The sequence below is a fragment of the Geospiza fortis genome, unplaced genomic scaffold (assembly GCF_000277835.1).
Source record: "Geospiza fortis unplaced genomic scaffold, GeoFor_1.0 scaffold130, whole genome shotgun sequence".
In the NCBI taxonomy this organism is placed as follows: Eukaryota; Metazoa; Chordata; class Aves; order Passeriformes; family Thraupidae; genus Geospiza; species Geospiza fortis.
Window position 1 is genome coordinate 4,774,631 of NW_005054300.1, and position 22,083 is coordinate 4,796,713.

Here is a 22,083-nt window from a genome sequence, read left to right on the forward strand (position 1 = left end):
TGCTGAACCAGCAAATGAATCACATGGAGCTGGTGAAAAACCAGAGTCTCACAGTGCCATTTTATGATCTTCCCTGCATCACCATACTTGATCCATCCTTGACCACTTCTGGTTTACTCCCCAAAAAATTCATCCATTCAGTACTGCCTGCTTCAAAGAGTAGCAATAAGCAACAAATCAGTGTCTTTGGGCAGCAGCAACTCATAACATTTTCAACTATATTCTTCCCACTTAAAAACTTGCAGCACTACTGCTTTCAGAGACTTCCATCACACCATCCTTTCATTTGAACTTACTGACTCCCTCTTGCCAACCTCATTATATTTGAAATTACTTTTCCACACATGCTTATGTGCAGGGCTGCTCCTTGTTAACCCAGCTGGCCAACACGTGTCAGGACATTCTCAACAGAAGATCCTGAGCAGCTAGGATGGTTTTCTGCAGGTTCTTCCTGGAGATCAAGTCTCAGGCAACATCCTGCTTCCTATCTAGAGCAGAGTTTAAATCTTACTGTCCAGAGCTTCTTTACACACTGACCAAGACAAATACTCTTCCCTGCTAATGCACATGTGTTCGTACCTTCAAATAGTCCCAGAGCTGGGTTTCAGCTCTGGGTTTCAGCTCCCACAGTTCAGAACAGCAGGGGTACTGAAGTCCTTGCAGTACCACCAGCCACGCTCCTCAAAGTCCAAGCAGCTAATTTTGGAGCCTTTCTGCAGCCCTCTGCCAGCCCAGCCACCAACAGGCTTTTGGGAACATGGAGCTGTCAGACTAGGGGGCCACATGTCAGACCCAGAACTGTCACCCGTGTTTCCAAACAGTTTCACAGAATCAAGGAATAATTTGGTTTGGAAAGGATCCCAGCAGGTCACATGGTCCTACTACTGGAGAGCATGGCTACCTCTTAACACTGGGTTACACAGCCTGGCACAGGGATAGAGATAAAAGGTAAAGGCAACAGATCTTCACAAATAGAAATGTACTAGGGAAAGATTCTGGCACAGGGAGAGCACTGTTTTGGGATATGTTACAGGTGACTCCTTTGGAACAAGTGTTTATCTCCTATTCTCCTTAAGTCAAGACTCATTTCTGTGAAAAGCTGAGCCACTGTACAGTTTGCTTCTTTTTTGCAAGTCAAGGAAGAGGTTATGTAGACCCACCGTGGCCATGACAGAGACCACGACACACTTTGTTAGGAAATTTCTATTTACTTCCAACCTCTTGGATCTGACTTCACTTTCTATTTTAATCTCAGGCTGCACTTTTCATACCAGCAGCATTTTATTATTTCTACTTCCTTCTCCCATGCATTTTTTGTTTGATAGACTGCCAAACTAACTACTTAAGATGTATCAGCAATACAGTTATCTAGAGTCTAAATGTCTCCTGGAAACAATATCCCAAGTGCTTGTGCTATGAAAGTGTACTATTCCCTTTTTCACACTAAGAGCCATAGACAAGGCACAGGGCTGAAAGAGTAATTTTATAGATAAGGAAAAAATATATGGTGGAAAAAACTCTCATAGAAGTAAAGCTGAAGCACTCATATTTTATTGACCTGCCTTTGTTTTTAATTTCCACTGCAAGCAGCACTTGTAATGGTAATTTTTAGTCATTCTTACCAGCATGGAGTTTTTATTGAACTATTACAGAAGGGTTTTGGAATATTTTTAAGGTAGACTTAGGAAAACAAGGAAGGGGGAGGATTTCTTTCCAAATGCACTTTCTTCCCCAATAGCCAGTGGCTATTACATTGCAGAGTGGGCTTCCCTGCTGAAGGAAAGACTCATTTTCTTGTTGTCCAGGCAAGTAAGCACATCCCACCATCCTTTGTTCAGCTAACTGTAGATGCCTTCAGGCAGGATTACTAAGCAGGATCTACATGGATCTGCTCTCAAAGAGCATTCAGCTCCATTAGAGCAGAATAGTCTTGTTTCACAACTAAGAAGCCAGAACATGTTGTCCATTATCTCCCACCTGCAAAGCCTAGGAGATTCCCAGCTAGTTTCAGGGGATTCACTTTGTCCTGTAAATCAGCATGCACTCTAGGCTGCATGTTGCATCATTGCTGCCTGGTACCATGCTGGGAGCTGGTCTGAGAAACTGGAATCACTCAGTCCCTGACACACAAAAAGCTGGAGCATTTGGGAGAACACTCTGCAGACATGGAGCCTGTGTTCCCTCCCAGGCCAGTCCAACAGAAACAATCTGTGATATGCGGGACAGACTCTTGTCATGAAACTGGTTGAGCTGGGTAGACCTTACCTGGTGCATTTTGAGAGTCTCTTTGTATTAAGATGGGGCATTTTGGATTCGTTTTCACATGTCATTAACTTTATAAAGTAACAGTGAATAAGATTCTTTTTTTTACTTATTTTCTTGTTGATATTTGGCATTTGTGCTAAACTCACAACCATACTGGCAACTCTGCAACTCTGCCAGCAGTCCACTTTTGCTGTCAAGTGCTTTTACAAATAATCCTTAAAATATCCAGCAGCAGCAGATATAAGAGAACTCAAGACAGTGCTGTATGTTGTCACATCTGAAGCCACAGCAAACAGTAACGTCAGTGCCAAGGAAAAAAGCCAATTATTCTCTTCACCTTCCACTTAAGTATTAGACCTTTACTGGAGGTCTATGTGACAAATTAAAGGTCAAAATCTGGGGCAAAATCAAGACAAGAGGTATTCATGAAGGTCTGAGGGTTGACTGAGCTGCAAGGAAAGATGGAACAGACCTCCTTACCCTACTTTTGTAAAGGTTTAATAGCTGTAAATCTGTTAGGATTTACTGTGTCTGAAGCCAATGTTGGAAATGAAGGGAAATAACTGATTGACAGTGGAGTTCCACCACAATAAAAGGATCAAGGCATTTCTCTCTTTTCTACTCAAAACTCAGCAGTTAACCTGGGCACATACTGTTGCTAAGTCAGAAGGGAGAAAGATGAAGATGAGCAAATTCCAGGCTAGCGTGGCTCTTTTCCAAGCTGAAAATTAATATGTGCAACTGCAGCAACAAACATCACAGCCCACACTCAGAAGTGCATAGCTGGCAGCCAACAACCTACAAAAGTTGACTCCTCAGCTGACATTAATCAGGTAACCAAAACCAGCAGCGGCCAGTATCACGAAATCTAATAATCATTTTAGCTTTTTGCTCTGTCTCCTCTTTCCACAGAAATACAGACTCCATTACCCTAAATATGGCCTCAATGTGTCATTCAAACTGGCAGAGTATCCATTCATCCTAACCTTGGTAATACCCTGGGAAACACTTGGAAATGTGACTTGCATTTACTTCCAGCAGTTCATAGGCCATTCCTGTCTCCTACTATACCCAGTTTTTTTACCTACTCTAATTCCCTAATTTCTCCAAATTTCACAACAGTATTTGTCAAGGCACTATGCAGCAAATTACTATTTTAACAGGAAGAGATGGAGAATAACAACAGGATGACAGGAATGAGTAAAGGCCTGAATAAGAGGCATACAGACAGAGGGATTCAGAGAAAAACCCAGCAATAGGATGAATGGAGACTGCCAAAATGGCATCTGCTGAACGGCAAGATACAACTGGTTTTAACAGGACTTGGGCTCAACGTGTGACCACTCCAGACCTTCTGGTTTCACAGCTCTCATAGGGACTTTGGTAATAAGTATCTATTTAATAACAAATCAAAATCCTGACCTAGTTATTTCACTAACTCATTAATTGCAGGCAGCAGTCCCTTGCTCTCAGTACCCAGCCGCACCCATAACAAGCAGGATGGATTTAAGCAAGTGACACTATCCTCAGAAAAATGCATTGAAGTTTGTATTTTGAGTAACTCACAATCAGTATTTGAACTATATATATATTCTTTAAGCATTCTCAGTAACAGAATGGAAGCGGTTGTCAGTATATTAAATATGTCAGAAACAACTATTTGATATCCACTATTTACCAGTTCCCACTTGGCTGTTACTCAATCTCACGTATCAGACTATCACTAGTGTTGGTTAGCAAAGTGCATCAGCAACAGCTCATGAGAATGCAAACACAGAACTACCAAAGAAAATGATCTCTGTCTGATAAGGCACTCAAGGGGCAGTAAGTTAAAACTGCTACTGAAAATACTAGGCTGGAATGCCCAATCTTGCCACAAGGTTTACTACATTTCCTGGTTTGCCGGCAGCCCCCCAGTTCCTAATCAAAGTTAATCTTAAACAAAAACTCAGTAGATCCTTTCAGAGAAGGACAGCAGGTGGGATCACAGCAAGGACAGGCAGAACTGCTGGGGAACCCTGGGTCACCAGGGCAGCTCAGGACTCACAGACACCGGTGTGGCTGAGCCCTCACCAAAGCCTACAGACATCTCCTGCCTTCACAAACATTACACCTGTGAGTCCTTTGGAACATAAAAGGAAAAATCCACCATCTGAGCAAGTGTCATGCCTTTGGTGGGTTTAATTTAACAAAAACACCCAAGACTGCTGCAGATGAAAGTGGCTTTGACTGCTGGGAGTTACTGGAACCTCAAGTGCCAGGCTCTGCCAGCACACCAGGGGATAGATTCCTGTAAGCCTGCCTTATGACAGACAGCTGAGGCCAGGAAATAAATCAAGTCTGGACGCTTCTTCTTAAGTCATCCACCACAAATTTTGTTTTGCAGAATGTGGGAAAAAAAGTGTAGTAAGTGCAAATATGCAAACACTTTAGAAGTATAATAAGTGGGGGAGGAATGATGCCTCTGAGCTGTCCTAGGCACAATAAAGATCTCCAAAACGGGAGTTCTAATCCACAACATGTATTGCTTCACTAATGCCAGCATCAGGAGAATTATATTCAGATCACCATAATTAATCAGCCACAGCAGACCCATCCTCACCCCCAGCAGATGCAGCACCTCCAAGGTTTTATTAACCTTTATCTGAGGAACAAATTGGTTTGTTGCATCCATTTATCCTGGAGAAATACTCCAATTATCTTTAAAGGGACACTATCCTTTCACAGATCATGGACACTTTGATACATTTCAGTAAGAGCTGGTTTCTTTCATTTTTGTTTACTGCAAGTTTCAATTTCAGATTCTGACAACTACACATTAGTGTTTTAAGCACCATATGTTTACTTCCTCACCCCTTGCTAGAAGCTTCCCAGCTGCAGTCCTCAGCTCTCTCACATTAAAGATACACACTTCTAGACTTCTAGGAAATTACAGCTTTGAGGAGGTCATCTTGCACTTTGTTGGTCTAAACCACTAAACAGAAGACCATGCTGAAAACCTCAAGCAGTTAAAATTAAAACTGAAAGTGTTCGGAATCCAACTTCTTTTATTTTTTTTCCTTTTTAATTTCTGCAGTAACCTAGGCGAATGTATTTGAGCTACCCCCTCCAACTTTAGGAGGAAATGATCACTCAAAATTAAAAGGAGAGATCCCCTACAATCATGTTCCTTGGATGGGAGCTTTAAACACCCACACTGCACTGATGTCAGACAGTGCTGACCTAGCTTTTTAGGCATTTAAATATCATCCTCACTGCAACAATAAAAAAACCCAAAATCAACCAGACACCTTACTTTTAGCAGGTGCTTGGCAGTCCGTCTGCAATGCTACAATGCTGCTGGCTCCCAAAGAAGAAATGAAGGCAGATCCAGGGAAAGCAGCTGTTCAGTGCAGTCCAGGGGTGCAGAGGAAGGGGTGCTGGTCCTGGGGAGCCAAAGGTCTCACTCTGATCCTTCCATCCTCATCACACAGCTCATGGGAGGGCACCCCACTCAGCACCTCTTCCCTGAGACTGCAGCCCAGGATCAGCATCCCTTGTGTTGAGTGAGAACAACAAAGGGCATCCCAGACAGCCAAGTGTTTACAGTCTGAATGTACCAAGTAAAAACCAAGACACAATGGAGGTGATGAGATGTTCCTGAATTCCTCCCCTACTTTCAATTAAACAGCACTGTTCAGTAACAACCCTTGGAAAAAGAAATTTCTGAGTAACATTTGCATGCAGGACACACCAATACTTTTTTTTTTTAAAGACTAAAAATGATTAGAACTAAGAAAAGTTCAAGCAGCTCTTTCCCACTATATCCTTTATCAGTGGATAAAAATAGTCAACTTTGCTCTTGTGTTCTTGAGGCAACACCTTTTCTTCCTGCTTCCTGTAAATGCCTCTATTGATGCCGAAAAGCTACCAGCAGAGAAAAAAGTACCATCCATCCACTGAGACAAGCAGATGTTCACTGTTCCAGCAAATGAAGCCAAGTTACACCTAACTTCTACTTTTACACCTTATGCAGCACCCCTGCTGCACTGAACACATCTCTAAAACAAAATGAATTCTTTAAAAACAGGAACTTTAGAGAAAAACACATCTGTGAGTCTCAAGCAATCTCAGCATTGAAGCAGCTACATCTCACTGCAATTTGAGAGTTACCTAAATCCATTCAGCCCTTGTGCCTGAATTTCCCCCTCTGGTTCAGTTCCTAGTTTTTAAGGCAAGTCTCTTTGCTAACAAGTGAACTATTATTTATAGCTATTGCACCAATCACAGAAGGTCATTGTGCTAGAGGTAGTTTCTTATGTAAAACTCTTTTCGGATGCGGGGGGAGGGGGAGAGAGCTGCGTTTCACCAAAACTGAACTGATAAGGAAAAAGAGACAGCCTTGTTTACTCAGCAGCGCTTCGAAGCCTTTTAGCGCTGACAAACAACTGAAAGTAGGTAGTTTAAAGCATGTTATGGTCCAATCTTGACTTCTTAATTTTAAATTAGAAACTGCAAGCAGCACTCTGATATAATTCAGTATTTATTTATTGTGGATTACAGATTACAGCAGTGCTGGAAAGAGTTTACAGTTAGATTCTCCTACAGACGTGCCTCCCAAACCAAAAAAAGGGTTTGCTCTCCCCAGCCTAGGAACACATAGTTGGCACCTCCTCCGGCAGAGAGCAGCTGGGCAGTTGCTACCATTTCTCATTCCACTCGAGGTTACCAGCTATTAAATTATCCCAAGTTTCTTGTTCAAGCTCAAACTCTCTCAAAACAATTAAAAAATCACCAAGCTGTGGGTCATAGCATGTTGCCATTTTCCATTTGGTGCCTTTTGTTAGAGATGGGGGACACACACACACACGTATATACCTCTTCCTGGGTATTTTTTGGGGCTTTTTTCCCTGAATTTTCTTTTTTATTTCTTTTTTAAAAATCCACAGTTTTACATACCAAATAATGCCTGTACAAGAAAAGAGTTCAAAGTTTGGCATGTTTTTAAGAAATGCAAATGCAATTTCATTTAAAGGACTGTGGAAAGCCCCCTAAAACTCAACAACACAAAAAGCCTCCCTGCTCAAAGCCTCCAACAACAAGGAAGTTCCTATCCCTGGCTCACAGTTTTGCTCCTTCCTTGCTAATAAAAAGCGTCTCACACAACTGTGCTCTCCGATCACACACCACGGGTGGGGAAGTGCTGATTGTACAGTTCCGTTTTGGGAAAGTCAGAAATCATATCCTTAGAGGTGGGGGAAATAAACATAAAAGTAATCGGTCACATCCTCCACCAGAGCAAGCAGCTCCCACCGCACTTCAGCCGGTTGGTTACCTGTCTGAGACCCAGGAGGAAAGGCATTCTGCAGGCTCATCCTCCACGCCAGCACATGGGAAGGCAGGAATTTAAAGCCCCACAGCAACCATTTCTTCATCTGCTGTGGGCAGCCCGCTCCTCCGATCCTATTTAAACCAGGGCTTCCTCAGCTGGGAATGCAAAGTAAACAGGGTCCTGGGACACTGCACGCACTCGCTGGCTCCCCCTCCTCCTCCTCCCACTCCCTGTGACATATCTCAGACGCAGCCCAGCCGGGGTGTTTGCAAGGGGGAAATGACATCAGGTCGGGCAGCTCTGAAAAAAACCCCAAAAAAACAAAACAAAAAAACCCCAAAAACCAAAAAACCAAAAAACTCCAAAACGAAACAAAAAAAAAATCCCACAAAAACAAACCAACCCCCCCCCCCCAAAAAAAAACCTGTTGCAAAACTTCAATAAAAAAAACACGCCCCCACAAAAGAAAAAAAAAACCCCACACCAAAAGGCAGCCCGGAACCTTTAGAGTGCTGAGCTGCTAGGTGACACCAGGTAGGTCGCTGCAAACGGGACCTGTCAGGGAGCCCTGGTGGAGCAGAAGTGTAAAAGTGCTCTCCTCCCTGCTAAGGGGTGCTGCAATGGAGGGCAGTCTATTAAAAATGTCATGAGCCAACAGCGTGGTGATGATTAAATCTCGCTAAGCAAAAATAGACAGTTCATCTATTTCTGAGGAGAAAGCCAAGTTTGATGCTGCCTGCTAGACAGCACTGGAGTCCTAGATGCTACCACCATGGTTCCTCTGAGTACCTCCAGACCCTGAGGACCTGGGTAGTCTTCACAGATCCAAAGCACTTCCCTGCCACCTTCTGCCTGCCACCACAGTTCCACTTTTTCTGACTCACAGCACCGTTCAACTCTCAGCCCCTGGTAACAGCTCTCCCTCTAAAGAAACAGCAACAACTTCCCTGATTTCAGAAGGATCAGGATTGGGCCCTTCCAGCATCAGACAGGTGATGGGAAGAGTTTCAAATCTACCTCTACCGAAGTAAAATCTGACTAGCTCTGTCAAAAGGTTTCTCATTCTACTTGAGCTCATTTCACATTTTCATGCCAAGGGGCAATTAAGCCTTATAAACAAATTTATCATCCGGTGCCCAGGATGGCATGTCTTGTTTGTCCTCCCCCAAGCAAGGAGTACAGCAAGTTCCACAGTGGTGCAGAAGATGACACTGCAGAAGGTAATCTAAATTTAACTTCCTTTTCTACCTCCACTTTGAAAGTTCAGCAACCTCTTTTTTTGTGCTTCTCTTTAATCAGCAGCTGTCCTCGTCTGTCGGGGAGGGGGGGCCTGGGACACCATTGCCACTCCCATATGCCCCAGCAGCAGCTCCATGGATATTTGACAGAGGACAAACTCCCCTGCCTTTTGACCTCTTTGGCTTTGGAGCCCAACAAATTAAAATAAATTACAAGGAAAGGAATATACTTTTTTGCATAGTGAGTTCACTGAATGCCTTTTTTAGTAGCAGTTTTATTAGTAATTTCAGTACTTCAGGAGAGAGAGAGAAATCACATACAATTCTTGAAAATGCTAATTAGAAACGAGAAAAAAAATCAAAGAGGAAACTAAAAAACAAAAAGCAGAACAGACACCCCTTGCCACCCAACAGCTAGACAGCTTTCAGCAGTGTCAGAAAAAGACACCCATTTTGCACATGCCAGAACCATTCTGTGACCACCACTGCTGCCTCCTCCCAGTCCAGCCTAGTCCAGCCCAGAGTGGTTTCCCAAATGAGAACCTCACTCTGTGTGTCCTCTCCACAACTGGGCTGTGAGACTACACACAAGCATTACTTATTTTTACACCAACTTCAAGGCACCATCTAAAAATGCTGTTTAAGGGTAAGCATATCCCTGATTTCCCTAAGAGAAAACAAGCAACGAAGCAATTTCCTGGAGGATACAAAACATCAGTGTTAAATAGCATCAGCCAGGCAATGGGATTTTCCAGCTTTTGTGCTCTTGGATCAAACTAACTCTCAACTTTTGCTTTTCCAAGTCGATGGACAAACACCAGTGATATAAAAGGGCAGATTTCTGTTTTAGTAATCTGTTCTGTGGCCTCGCACTGGCCTTTGAAACATCCGATTTTGGCTGTTGTTATCCAGAGCGGTGGACCAGGCTAATGCAGCAGTTTCTAAATCCCTACTGTCAGAAGAAATCTAACTTTAACCACCCGCCTCTTCCCCAGCACACACTCAAAAGGCAAAGCATCATTCCAGATCTAAGACAAGTTGTGAAGGACTATCAAAAGCAGTAACTTGGCGGAAAAGCAAAAGCATCCTAATTTATGTGTGAATTTAGCAATCCTGGAAAGACTGACACAAAAGAGGTGGTTTGCAAGCAGGCATTACCACATTGGACTGCAGCAGGAGCAGCCACCCTCTCTTGCAGTCCCTGAGTGACAGCAGCCAGTAACATGCTCCACAACTCTGCTATAGGCGACTACGGAAAAAACCCTGTGGAGGGACAGAAAAAAAAAAAGAGCTGGACAAGGTAGCTCATACTCTTATAAAACACTGATCAACATCCTTAGAACCTCTGCAAAACACCTAGGTTCTCCTAATCGTTGCAATTGCTTTGTATATACCAACTGGTATCCTTTTACCCCCTCCTCTTTTTTTTAAGTTCGTAAATTCTTGCCCCAAAGCTCTGCCTGATGGCAGTGAGTTTCATAGACAGTGGTTGTGAACAAATAGTTTCTTTCATCAGGAATGAATTCACCACCTTCTAATTTGACTTTCATATTATTAGCAGGTGGGAACAGAAGTCCTCATCCATCTTCTCACCCATTCATTACTCTGTACCTGTTAGCTATCTTCTTATAAAAGATATCAATCTTCCCTATCCTCTTAATGTAAAATCTTATCCCAAAGCCTTCAGCTGCTTATTGTCCATTTCCAAAACCCTTCTAATTTTCTACTGCTCCCTGCTTGGGGGAAACCAGAGCTGAAATAATAATTATTTTAATGAAAGCAAGAGCAGCTCTAAGGCAGGCTCAGCATGGGTTCACTGCCTTTATACAAACCTGGAATTTAAGATCTGCAAAGGCTACACAAGAGTGCATCTATCCAAGATAAAATGACAAAACAAACACAAGTTTTGTGTGTTTGTTCACACACTTCCTCAGTAGATGACTCTCTTGAGGGCTCTGAAAAGTCAAGACTAATGTCAGGACAAATCATGGGATATACATTACTTTCAAAATTTGCTTCTTTAGGCAGCCACCAACCATCCTTTTTTGGCACATGAGCATGGATCCCACCACAGAAAAATGGTGAGCAAGTTTCTACTGAAAAAGAGGGACTAGAGGCCTCTAGGCATTACCAGTCTGTAATCCTGCTCCAGAACATGCCATCTGCTCCAAATATGATGTCCAGCAAAGGATGCTGCTTAGTGCCTTCACAGGCCAACACACTGTGCCTCATGACCTCAGATATAACATGCAAGTGAAACACATGATGGAAGTTGTTTGGGCCATTTCAGAGTTGCTTTCCATGTTTGATGGGAGATGCTTGCAAGCAGGGGTGATAACCAAGCAAGGTATAGTACTCATTTTGATACACTCCGAGGAGATCCAGTTGTGATAACATGATTGCAACAAAAATTGATGTTGTGCACCTCATATCTGTCAGGCTTGAAGCATGAGGCTGCTCTCAGTTGCTCCACTATTACAGTCCTAAGCAGAGAGAGGTTTTGAACAGTAAATACAGATGATGTGTAATATCCTCCATTTAAACTTTAATACCACAGTTCTGTAGCTACATACACAGATTGACCATAAAGTTGGAACAATTTTATCTAATTATTCTTCCATTTTCCCCAGTGCACTCTGTTATTTTCATGTTGATGAGTCTTTCTGGAGTGCCATTATTGTTAGTCAGCCTGTAGCCCTGGGTGCTAGGACTGAGACTTCATAAATCTGCCACGCACTCAAAACACATTTTGAAAGAAGCAACCTCAACGAAGGTGACTTTACCTTTACCCATCATGGGGATAGTTTGGGGAATAAAGAAAAAGGAAAGAAACATACAGAAAGGTGTAAAAGCAGATCTCTGTTTCTCTAGAATAAGACAATATCCAGGAACAATAAGCTCCATCTTGACAGCAAATATTCCAAAGGGACTAGTTTGCTAGCAAAACTAGCATGGGACACTGGAAGATGACCAGTGCTGGAAGAGCAATGCAATGCTAAATCTGCCTACAAACCATTTCTGTCTGCCCACCTGTGCACTTGTAGATCCCTGAAGAGTGAAGGGAACTTCCCCACCCCAATGATAGCACTACAAGAACATGATGACTTTCCAGTGTGAGGGCCAGGTGTCCTGGGTTCATGTAACATACAGCATTGGCACTGCCTACCAAGAATGCCCTCAACAAATTCCAGATGACCAAGAAGAAGAGGTCAGGCTGGTAACCTCCCAGTACCTGCAGCACCTAGAACATCTACTCTTTTGCTCGGGGGACAAATGGCCCAAAACAAACCTTTCACTCTGTCTAGTAGGAGTGGGGTAAAGGGGGTCCCCCAAGTCCACAAACCTTTCACTCTGTATTGTTTAGGAGTGGGATAAAGTGGGTCCCCCCAGTCCACATGCACTTCAACTACAAAACAAGAACACTGCAGTCATTGCATTTACTGTTTTTCAGGCCTGTCTTAATCTTTGTTGGAGAAAGCAAAGAATAATTTCAGGAAAAGACACCATATCTGTTGGAACTGGTGTGTGAGTTAGCTCTGCAACCAGTCTGATGGACCAATAAATTTTAATATGCAACAAAGCACAAGGGCTTGCAGTGGTAAGAAGCTGTGCCTCTTCTCCACAGACCATCACTTCTGTTAGCTCAGTGATTCAGAAGTGCAAAAAACTCTTGCAGGGACAGTGCGACCTCACTGCTGTTACCTTTCTCTCTGAGTAACTGGTTGATCAGGGAGGATGAGATTCTATACTTTAAAATATTCTCAGTGTTACTGAGAGCCCCAACAGCAACAGCTCATTCTTGATTCCAGCTGACTTTCGATTCCAACTGAATCCCAAACAGCAATTGTCAGCCAAGCAGGCAAGTACAAATATGTGCCACATCTCCACCCAAAAGTGATGTGTAAGCCCTGAACTCAAGTAGTGTGCCCCACAGAAGAAGCCACTACCCACTCTATCATCTGCTGTTTCAGTGAGAGCTTATCCTACTCTTCACTGCTTCTTTGTGGGTGAAGAAATGCCAACAGTAAAGCACTTCCCTTTGCACTTTCGTACAGCAAGCAATCCTTCCTCTGAAGCTGCCTTTTGTATTAAGCTATCCTAAGGGCACTCAAGGAAAGGACAGGGAGCAGACAAGGGGTGGTTGTGGAGGACATACCCAAGAGGAGTCCTCTCCAACATCCGTCTGACAGAGGAGATAAAAGCAACCACATCCAGGCTGTTCAGATACTCCTACCCACTCTGCTGTTCAGCTGATGGGAGAGCGGCAGCAATGAAAAGTCCAGGCTCTTCTCTGAGACCAAAATAGTTTTTTCTAAGTGTAGCTTGAGGTTTCCAAGCTACAACCATGTTCCCTCTGCTGTTTCCCCATGGAGCAGAAAATGATAGCCACAGGTCCAGCGTGCTTTTCTTCATAGCAACAGAGCTGCGGCCAAACCAATGCAACTGTAATGCCAAAATCTGTGTGAATCATCTACTTTTGTGTGACCACTCTAACACCCACACTGCCATCCAAGCCCAGACGTGTTAAAAAGTTCAAAGATCCTTCATCACTGAGGCACAGAGGGACTAAAGGCTTGAAAGTGCCCTACTGAGATGTGATGCTAAGTGCTTCTAAAAAGATTGGGTTGATTCTGCCCCTTTAGCATTCCCAGGTTCTTGGGCACCTGAAATGCCCAAATGAAGATGTCAGGCTTCACTTTTAATCTGGAGTGGGTAATGAAGTCATGGTAAAGCCTACTCAGCTTTCTTCTAAGCCTGCTGGGAGGGGGAGAAGGAGGAGGGAGCGGAGAGTTCAGCTGTTAAATATTTGAAGAGACTGCCACAGTGTATCCGGGGTGGTACAGCGACACCAGCTTGGCTCCTTGCTTTTTGGCAGTACAGCTCTTGTCTTCCTGATGCCCATGTATGCAAAGAAGGACTTAGGTAATGGCTCAGGACGAGACGATCTGCTCCAGACAGGGAAGAAGGCAGAGTCTACAGACAGTAACAGGATCCCCTAAGCACAGAATTAAGACGGTAAGCGTCTGTTCTAGTTTTAGAATCTTGCACCATGTGGGTACCAAAAATACAGCCTGTGTGTGCCCTTTGGTCACATCATCACAGACATGCATTGTCCCAGAGATGCTTACCAGCACAACCTTGATGGAGAACTTGGATGCCCTACTCTTACAAGTGCTATTTGATTTCTCTACAAATGACAGCAACTCACTATTTTTAGTGCTCATCTCATGGCTGCTTGGCGTTTCCCTTGGGCCTTACTTACCCTTGTTTCACAGCTTTGGTGCCAGCTCCCACGAAGCATTTTTTTGATGCCAGAAGGGATCATGCCAAGTCTGTCTGTGTTGATGCCAAAATGGCAGCTGGCTTTACTGCTGAGACAGGATTTGCCAAAACTAACAACACTAGTGCTGGGGTGACTAGAATTGACTTTAAGGTTTTCATCTTCCTTACTCTTCTATTGCCTCTAGATTCCATGGGGTAACGCTGCTCTAAATTCCTTCTGGGGTCCTAGAAGATGGATTTTTTCATCATAAGCTAAGTCAATAGGCAATTATACAGCAGACAGTCTTAACTTAGAGATCCTCAAAGAGAAGGATACTTTTATACATGAAGCAATTATCTGGGATGCAGCATTGCTGCTGCTGGGCCCAACTACACAGGCCAAGGCCTGCTGCAGATAAGGCAGGGCATGAACTCTCAGAGCTTGCAAATGTGTTTATAAAGAAACTACCACAAAAACAGGCAATCTGTTGAAGATAAGGGTGGCTACGTGATTTACCAAGATATACCTACAACAGAAGTCTGGAGTGCACAAGAAGGTCAGGGATCAGCCAAACTGCATTACATTACCATGGGCAAGAAGATAAAATCCAAGCAAGTTAATTGCCCTTTGCCCCTTTTGCACTCTCACGAAATGCCACTGTGTGAAAAGCCAATATTCAGATAAAATCCAGTCTCACACATGATGCACAGGCATGTTGGTTATGGGAAACACCCACAGAAATAGGAACAGATAGCAGACATGATAGGCAATCACACGTGCAGATGCCTGTGATTTTAAGTGATGGTATCCCTGCAAATTACAAAGTAATTTGATGTTAACCTCTGCTGCTTTCCTTATAAATCTAAAACCCACACCTTGCTCAGAAACAGTGGTGTCAAATGGGCACCTGATGGCCCAAAGACACACAGCTGTTGCTTCAGGAACCATGCACTGGTTAACCTGACAAGAGGTAAACAACTGGTTAAAAACGCTTTGTCATCAGGTAAGACTTTGCTGGGAGGATCTGTTATGCACATAGTCTGGTCAGATCTCTCTTAAGTTTGTCGGCCTTTCCTGAGCATAAGTTTACATCTTGAGGAAGTTTTTCTAAACTCCCCTCAAATCCCAGCAGTCTTGTTTTTGGTAGCTTGTTTTACAAGAAAGAGGCTCTTTCATTAAGTTCTGAGAATTACATTTCTCCAGCAGAACACCACTTCTACATAGCTTGAACCCTTCTTTGGAGGAACAGATTTTGTGGGAAATCCTTCAGAAAAAAAATACATCAGCAGCCACCTCTTTCTGAGCACACTGCTGGATATTACGGTTTGGTAATGTTACACTGCAGAGCAATATTAAATAGGCTGAGGCAAATGTCCTCAAATTGCTCTCTAGATATGTACACCTTCAAGAACTTTCCTATTATCCCTGGACTTTTCCTTCCAGGCCCTACTGTGCTACCTACATCTCCACTGATGAACAGATTCTGGTTTGCAGGAGACTGCATTCACAGTACTCAAACTACAAACAACTGCTTTAACTGAATCTTCTTCCTCTTAGAAAATACATGTGTATCACAATATGGTATTCCCAAAATTAAAAGTCTCTCAATTAACCCAATGGGCTGTGCAGTATCTGAGTTTTACAGGATTTCTGTTATCTAGCAGAAACACAAACTCATTCTTACAGCCTCAAGTAGGCTGGGGCTCAGAGTTTGGCACAAGCATGAGGAAAGCCCCTCCACACAGCCTGGTGGTCTGACTAGCAGACAGACAGACTTCTCCTCTTCCAAAATGAAGGGCACTGAAGATCACATTTCTTCATACAACCAAAATGAAGAATGAAAGGAAATCACAAGTTTAACTATTAAGAAAGCTCAATACCACAAGCATTTAAAAGATCACAGCAAAACAGTATTAAAGACATCACTTTTAAATCTCTAGACAAAACTCTATGACAGTTATTCAGTCTTAAACTCCACTGCTAAAAACTTCCTTAAAAATGCAACTTTATGGAAAAAAACACTTCCGAAAACCAGATTATAAAAAAAATATTGTCTTTTCTAACTTGAATTACTGCATTGCTTATGATATCTCCAAATACTTGGAATTAAAAAATGAGTAAACAAAAGTAAGGAATAAATCAGCATTGTGTATGGTTAAGGGCAGATTCAAGTTGAGTTCACCGGTAGCTGTGAAAGAGAATAAAATATAAAATACCATAAAGCCTAATCTCTCTTCTATTACAGTACAGGTTCTGTTTTGACTGACACCTTTACCAGGAAAACAAGAAAAGCCTCCCAAAAGGCCACCCACTTTGCTGCTCTGCCAACCAGAGAGCAGATGTTTGTGAGAGGGCCCTCAGAAAACATGGTGTACATGAACCAGAGCTGACAGATGGAGCTTTCCAGGTGCAGATGAAGCTGGTTCAAACCAACCACACAGGGAAAAAAATCCAGTGCTTCCCATCATCAGCTTCACCATCCTGCTTCATTTTCCCTAACCACAGAAGGAGGACAGCACCTGAGGTACCAGAACCATTGGACTCAGAAAGAATTCACTGCTATTCTTTCTATGCCCAGCAGAGCTGCACCGGCTGCCCAAGCATTTCCTGGCGGCTGGGCTCAGGCAGAGGCCGCCCCGGGAAGCCCCAAGTTATGTAAGGAACAGGCGGCTGGGAGGAAGCGATGTCCTGGTGTCGCCTTTCAGCACCGGCCCTGGCATTACGCAGTTTGCACTTTGCTGAAGCATTAAAGGCACTGGTGGCACCTGCAGTCACAGCCAGTTTCTAAATTTCAGTGACAAACCTGCTGGCCAGGAGGCTTTGCCCTTTCAAGGGCAGATACCTCCAACACCCTGTCTCACTCACCTTCTTTCCTGGTATCTGTAGGGTTTTCCCCTTAGGTGCAAAGCATGTGCAAAGCTGATTTCAGAGAGTTCAGTAATTAAAAACTTAATTCAGTTTTATTCTGGGAAGAAACATTGATAACCATAGCCTGCCTTTATGGGCATTATCTCATCCAAACTGCTATATTTTCCAGTAATGCTTGTTATTCCACTGGAGGATAAAGTGAACACCCCTGGCGGTGCAGAGCAGGAGGAGGACCATATGACCCACACAGTTTTAGCTCTTTCATGCACTTCCCTGCAGCAAGGCTGCAGGAAAAGAGAGAAGATCAAGCACTTGCTTTCTCCTTGCTCAGGCCTGGCTCCCACACATGCATGTGCTCTAGATCACAAAACCAGTGACCTTTTACTACTGCAAACATTGCTTCTTTTGGAATTCTCCCATAGCATAAACCAAATGGTCTGTATGAATCAGTATTAAATAAATCAAAACAGATCAAAACCTGATTGACATCCTACCTTTTTACAGGAAAGTAGTTAGTACTAAATTAGAGACTACAGTAAAACAGTAAATGTAAAAAAAACCAGAAAAACACCAAAACAAACCCCCCAACTAGCAAAATATTTTCTTCTTCAAAAGGTGAACAATATATATCACCCTCAGCACTCAGAAAGCGCACTGCCCTGTGGGTGACTGTTGAATGAAGAAACTCTAAGACAAGGAAATATTTTCAATTTTTAGAAATACTCACTTCTGACACATCACAGCCTCCTACAGTAGTATTTTTCCCCTGAAGGGGGTAGTTTGGGGAGTAGAAGTTCTGAACATCTCCTCTGGAACACCATCACACCAACCCTCATTTCCTGTCAACAAGTGAGAACACTAACCACCAATTTAATTTCAGAGACCCAGCCTGCACCTTGTAAAGTCATTAGACCATAGAAAAGACATCTTCCAGGTAAAAATACATAAAGAACTTAGGGACAGACAGCAACATTTGTGAGCAGGATTTAGTTACAGATTTAATTACAGACCGACCATCAGACTTGTCCTCCTTTCAGCACTTGTTTCTTAACACAGGCTTCAAAAGTCAGGGCTGTTTGAAAATCAACGAGGCAAACCCAGGGGCACCAGGCTGTCAAACTGCTCTGGGAAGGATTCACTGCACGCAAAGCATCAACATTTCTCTAACCTATTCTTAAGGCAACCTCAATCACTAGAGAACCCACTGCCTCAAAGGGGATGTACTCCTGTGCTTGATGCCCTTTAAACACAAGGTTGTTCTTTCCCATTAACATTAACTCAGGCCTTAGTGCAAGATAAGGCAGTAATTTTTTTTTTCTCCACTAAAAACAAGACAACTGATCCTAGGGATCTTCTTAGCTCACCTGGAAAATTGTTCCATTCCTCTATAAGCTGCTTCCAGAAGACAGAAGTCTTTCTTTCCTAGACTACAAGGATTAAATCATGGTTTTACTGGTTTTCTCAGTCTGAAACTTAAACCCACCTTAAAATGTGGGATCCAAAATGGGACATATCACTTACTAGCGTGGAGTATTACAAAATACCTGTATAGGACAATTCTACACTGTTAAAGATTTGGTGAGCTTTTTACTGAAAGAACTGCATTCAATTTCTGGTCTAAAACCCTAGACTATTTCACTTTTTCCATTGCTAAATATTCTGCATTTTTACTTGAGGAAACGTGAAATAGACTTCAGGCTATTTCTTCAACTTGTTCTCCTGTTTTAAAAAACACACACAAACTTCCATCTGCATCTCACGTGTTTTCTCTTAGTCTCCCAAACTGTTGGCACAGAGGCAGAACAAACCCCTCCAGGATCCCAGTCATCACCACAGACACTCCTCAGCAAATACTCATCACTTAAATGACCCTCCTGAACACAGATCCTCACTGAGTATCCCAATGTGCTGCCTCACTCAGGCTGGGCTGTAAAACATCCATTGAATTAATCAAGTTAAATTCATCAGCCTCCTCCCATGAAGCTGTTCCTGATAAATCCACACTGCTCATTTCCTGTTGCCTTAGAGATGCTTATAAAACCTTCAGGGATTTATTCCAGTACTTCAATAGAGACTGAAGCACTTCACCATATTATTTTTTATTTTTTTTCTTTAATCTGACCCCCTATACATTTAGTATTTCTTTTCATATGTGCAGATTTACAACTAGGAGTTGGTACACTTTCTGTTTGGGGGTCTTTTCCCTCCAGAACCAAAAGAGCTGCAAACACTTTCAGTCTGTATCAGTTACTGAGTTATTGTACACTCACTTCATTCATTAAATTTTAGATCAATACCTTTCTTTTTCTTTTTTTATATCTAACACTGTTTTGCAGAACCTTTTCCTAAGCCTTTGTGTGTTCCTTACTAGCTGCAATATAATTTTTACACCAAAGGTAAATAATAAAATCACTGAAATCTTTACTGTCCCTTCAGTTTTAGATGGCTGGATTTAGTAGATGGTTTTACTATCAGCAAAATATAATGAAGATGATAATAAATTTCAGAATCCTTTTCAAATACAGGTCTGGGATGAGAAAGAAAAATATTAATAACTTTTACCACATATACCCCATCTTTGGAAAGAATTCAGCATAAACTGACAGCATGGCTTTATCTTTTAAAAGTGTCAACACACAGCAGAATGTCTATTGCAGTCTGAGCTCACACTGACTTGAAGTCACCGTGAGGAAAAATAATTGACCTTCAAAAATGTCCCAAAATTCTCGGGAAATTCAAAGCCAAGCAAAATCAAAAAAGCTAAAGTCGTCTTTTGTAAATGTAAAAATATATTAGTGAAATGGAACTTTTGTCTGCCAAAGCAAGCCAGCAGAACCAGTAGCATTCAGTGCATCCACTATGCACCAAAAGAGACCTTCAGAGATGCCTGAAGGATTCAGACTGGAAACCAGATCCATAAGAGAGACAAATCAAGCAGCTTAGTTGTCAGACTAAGCACACTGGACCAGGGTGAATTCTCATACATGCAACTAATGCATTCTTGAGCTGTGCAGTTAGAGCAGAGTCTCTGAGCTGTTTTGTGCTCCACAGCCCTGTAGGTCTGCACAGCTGAGCCTCTCTACTTCCCTTTTCAAGGCAGGCTGGAGGAAACACAACCCTGCTGCTTCCTCATTAGCGTGAAGTGATGCTGTCAAATTGTCTGCAGACGGCTTTTGAACTACCCCAGGAACAGCCAGGCCTCCAAAAACTCAACACACACATGGAAAATGCTTCTTCCTAAACTTCCCAAGAAGAGGAAGATGCACCAGTGGCTCCTACAGTCCCTGGGCTGCAGCTAGCTTGGGAGTGTCTGCAGCTTACAGCAGTTCTCACCAGATTCTTGTTCAAGTCTTCCACTCTTTGCTCTCATTTAGATGACCTGGAAGAAATTTCGATGCATGCAGATGCCAAGGACACCCCTTGTGAGTTGAGTTCTTAGGTATGAGAAATGCCACCAAGTCAGGGGTTTGACTGAGAGCCCAGATCTTGCTGTAATGTGATAGCCCTGCCAGAGCCATCCTGCCAGGTCTATAAATCCCAGTATTTCATAAAGTAACAGTGGAATCTGAAATAAGTTTAGTTTCTGAAGGACAGAAACACCAGTTCCTGGCGGTCTGGAGGTTTTGTTTTATTTCAGAGTGTTGCCCTAGGTCAGGTCAGCTGACCACAGAGGCAGGGAGCACAGGCTGCTGCTGCACCGCTGCAGATGCCAAGCATTCAGTATGGGCAGTCAACACTAAACGCTAGAACAAAAGACAAGACCATTTTCCCAAGTTCAACAGTCCCCCCACAGACCCAGCTTTACTTGGATTGTGTCTAGGAACAACCATTTCTTCACAGTAGAGACAGATTTATTCTTTCAAGAAAGGTCAAGAACTCACGCCCAACGCCTCTAAGCCTTACTAGGAATGAACAGAAATGAAAGAAACCCTCTAGCTATTCAATAGCACCAATTCAGACATTCTGTCAAGATCTGAACACTTTTACCATGTTTTTTTCCTAACACAGCCTGGGGCTCAAAAACATTCTTGAACATGAAGGTTCATATAAATCTACCAAATTGGAGTCAGAAAGACTTTCAAATGTAATTTACAACTCAGCCAGTCAGCAAAAACATGAAAGGGCACTACCCAGTAGATTCCTCCAGTATATAAACACTCAGAGCAGCATCAAAATTTGTTCTGCAATAATTTCTTCATGAGACAGTTGATCTTTAGTGATTAAGGAAGTTGTGGATAAACCTCAAGACTGAGAATGTTTTTGGTGCATATTCTCATTTCTCCCGAGGGAATCTTGATCTTCTGAGGAATATTAACATGAAGTATGCAAAACATTTTATGGACTGTTTATAACCTAATGACTCCAAGTGTAACCTTAGATGTCATTCTGCAAAGACTTAGTCATGTTCAGCAATCTGAGCAGAGGGAAAATGCTAAAGCCTCTTGGGCAGATCACTTTTATTGCTCCTTTAGCTCTGTACAAGCAGTTTCATATAATACAGTTAACTTATACTGGTATCAGCAAAACACTGCTCAGAATCAAGCTGACATAAAACTCATGGTTACATTATTAACTAGTAAAATCCTTCCAAGGACTTGTGTTTGGAAATGTCTCTTCATATATACAGCCAAATCTGAAAATGCAAAAGATTCTTACTTAAATATTACTTAATAGTGTTCTTCTGAAAAAGATTTTGAAAGAAATACTCTAGTCCTTCAATAAAAGACAAACATGAAAAGCATATGGTTCATACTGGGTATGCTTATTGTAAATCAAGTTACCTTCCTGGAAACGCAGTATGTATTTGCTAAATGAAAACAAAGCATCTCTCATGGCTTCACAGTTAGAATTTAAAAAAGAGATGCTACAGGAGTCAGTTTTCTTTACAATGTTACTTTACAAGTTATACATCTTAAAAACAAGTATTCAAGGAGAAAATATTGTCACAATCTGTGAAGTTAATATTTATGTTAAAAATACTCATGGAAGAATCTAGCTGTTTGCTTTCCAGAAGCCACTATCTGGTCTCTCCTATTTTTCCAATAAGAAGAGGCCTTTGCAGAATTATAAATAAAACACTGAAACCTCCATGTGACTTTCCCATATGCAGCTTTTCAACAGCCAAGTGATTTCCCCTA

At 42.4% G+C, this 22,083-nt stretch overlaps 1 protein-coding gene across 3 annotated transcripts in view; it reads right to left on the bottom strand.

Moving 5' to 3' along the window:
- WBP1L (WW domain binding protein 1 like) overlaps positions 1-22,083 on the bottom strand; it is a 52,167-nt gene that overhangs the window by 16,892 nt on the left and 13,192 nt on the right. Inside the window, exon 1 of one of the 3 annotated variants that reach the window (XM_005416406.3) lies at positions 7,580-7,800. The exons of 1 other annotated variant lie outside the window; for it this stretch is intronic. In XM_005416406.3, coding sequence (XP_005416463.1) covers positions 7,580-7,606 — 27 coding nt within the window. In that variant the 5' untranslated portion in view covers positions 7,607-7,800. Of the gene's footprint in view, positions 1-7,579; positions 7,801-22,083 lie in introns of those variants that run through there. One more of the 3 variants, XM_031063763.1, reaches the window with a different exon arrangement.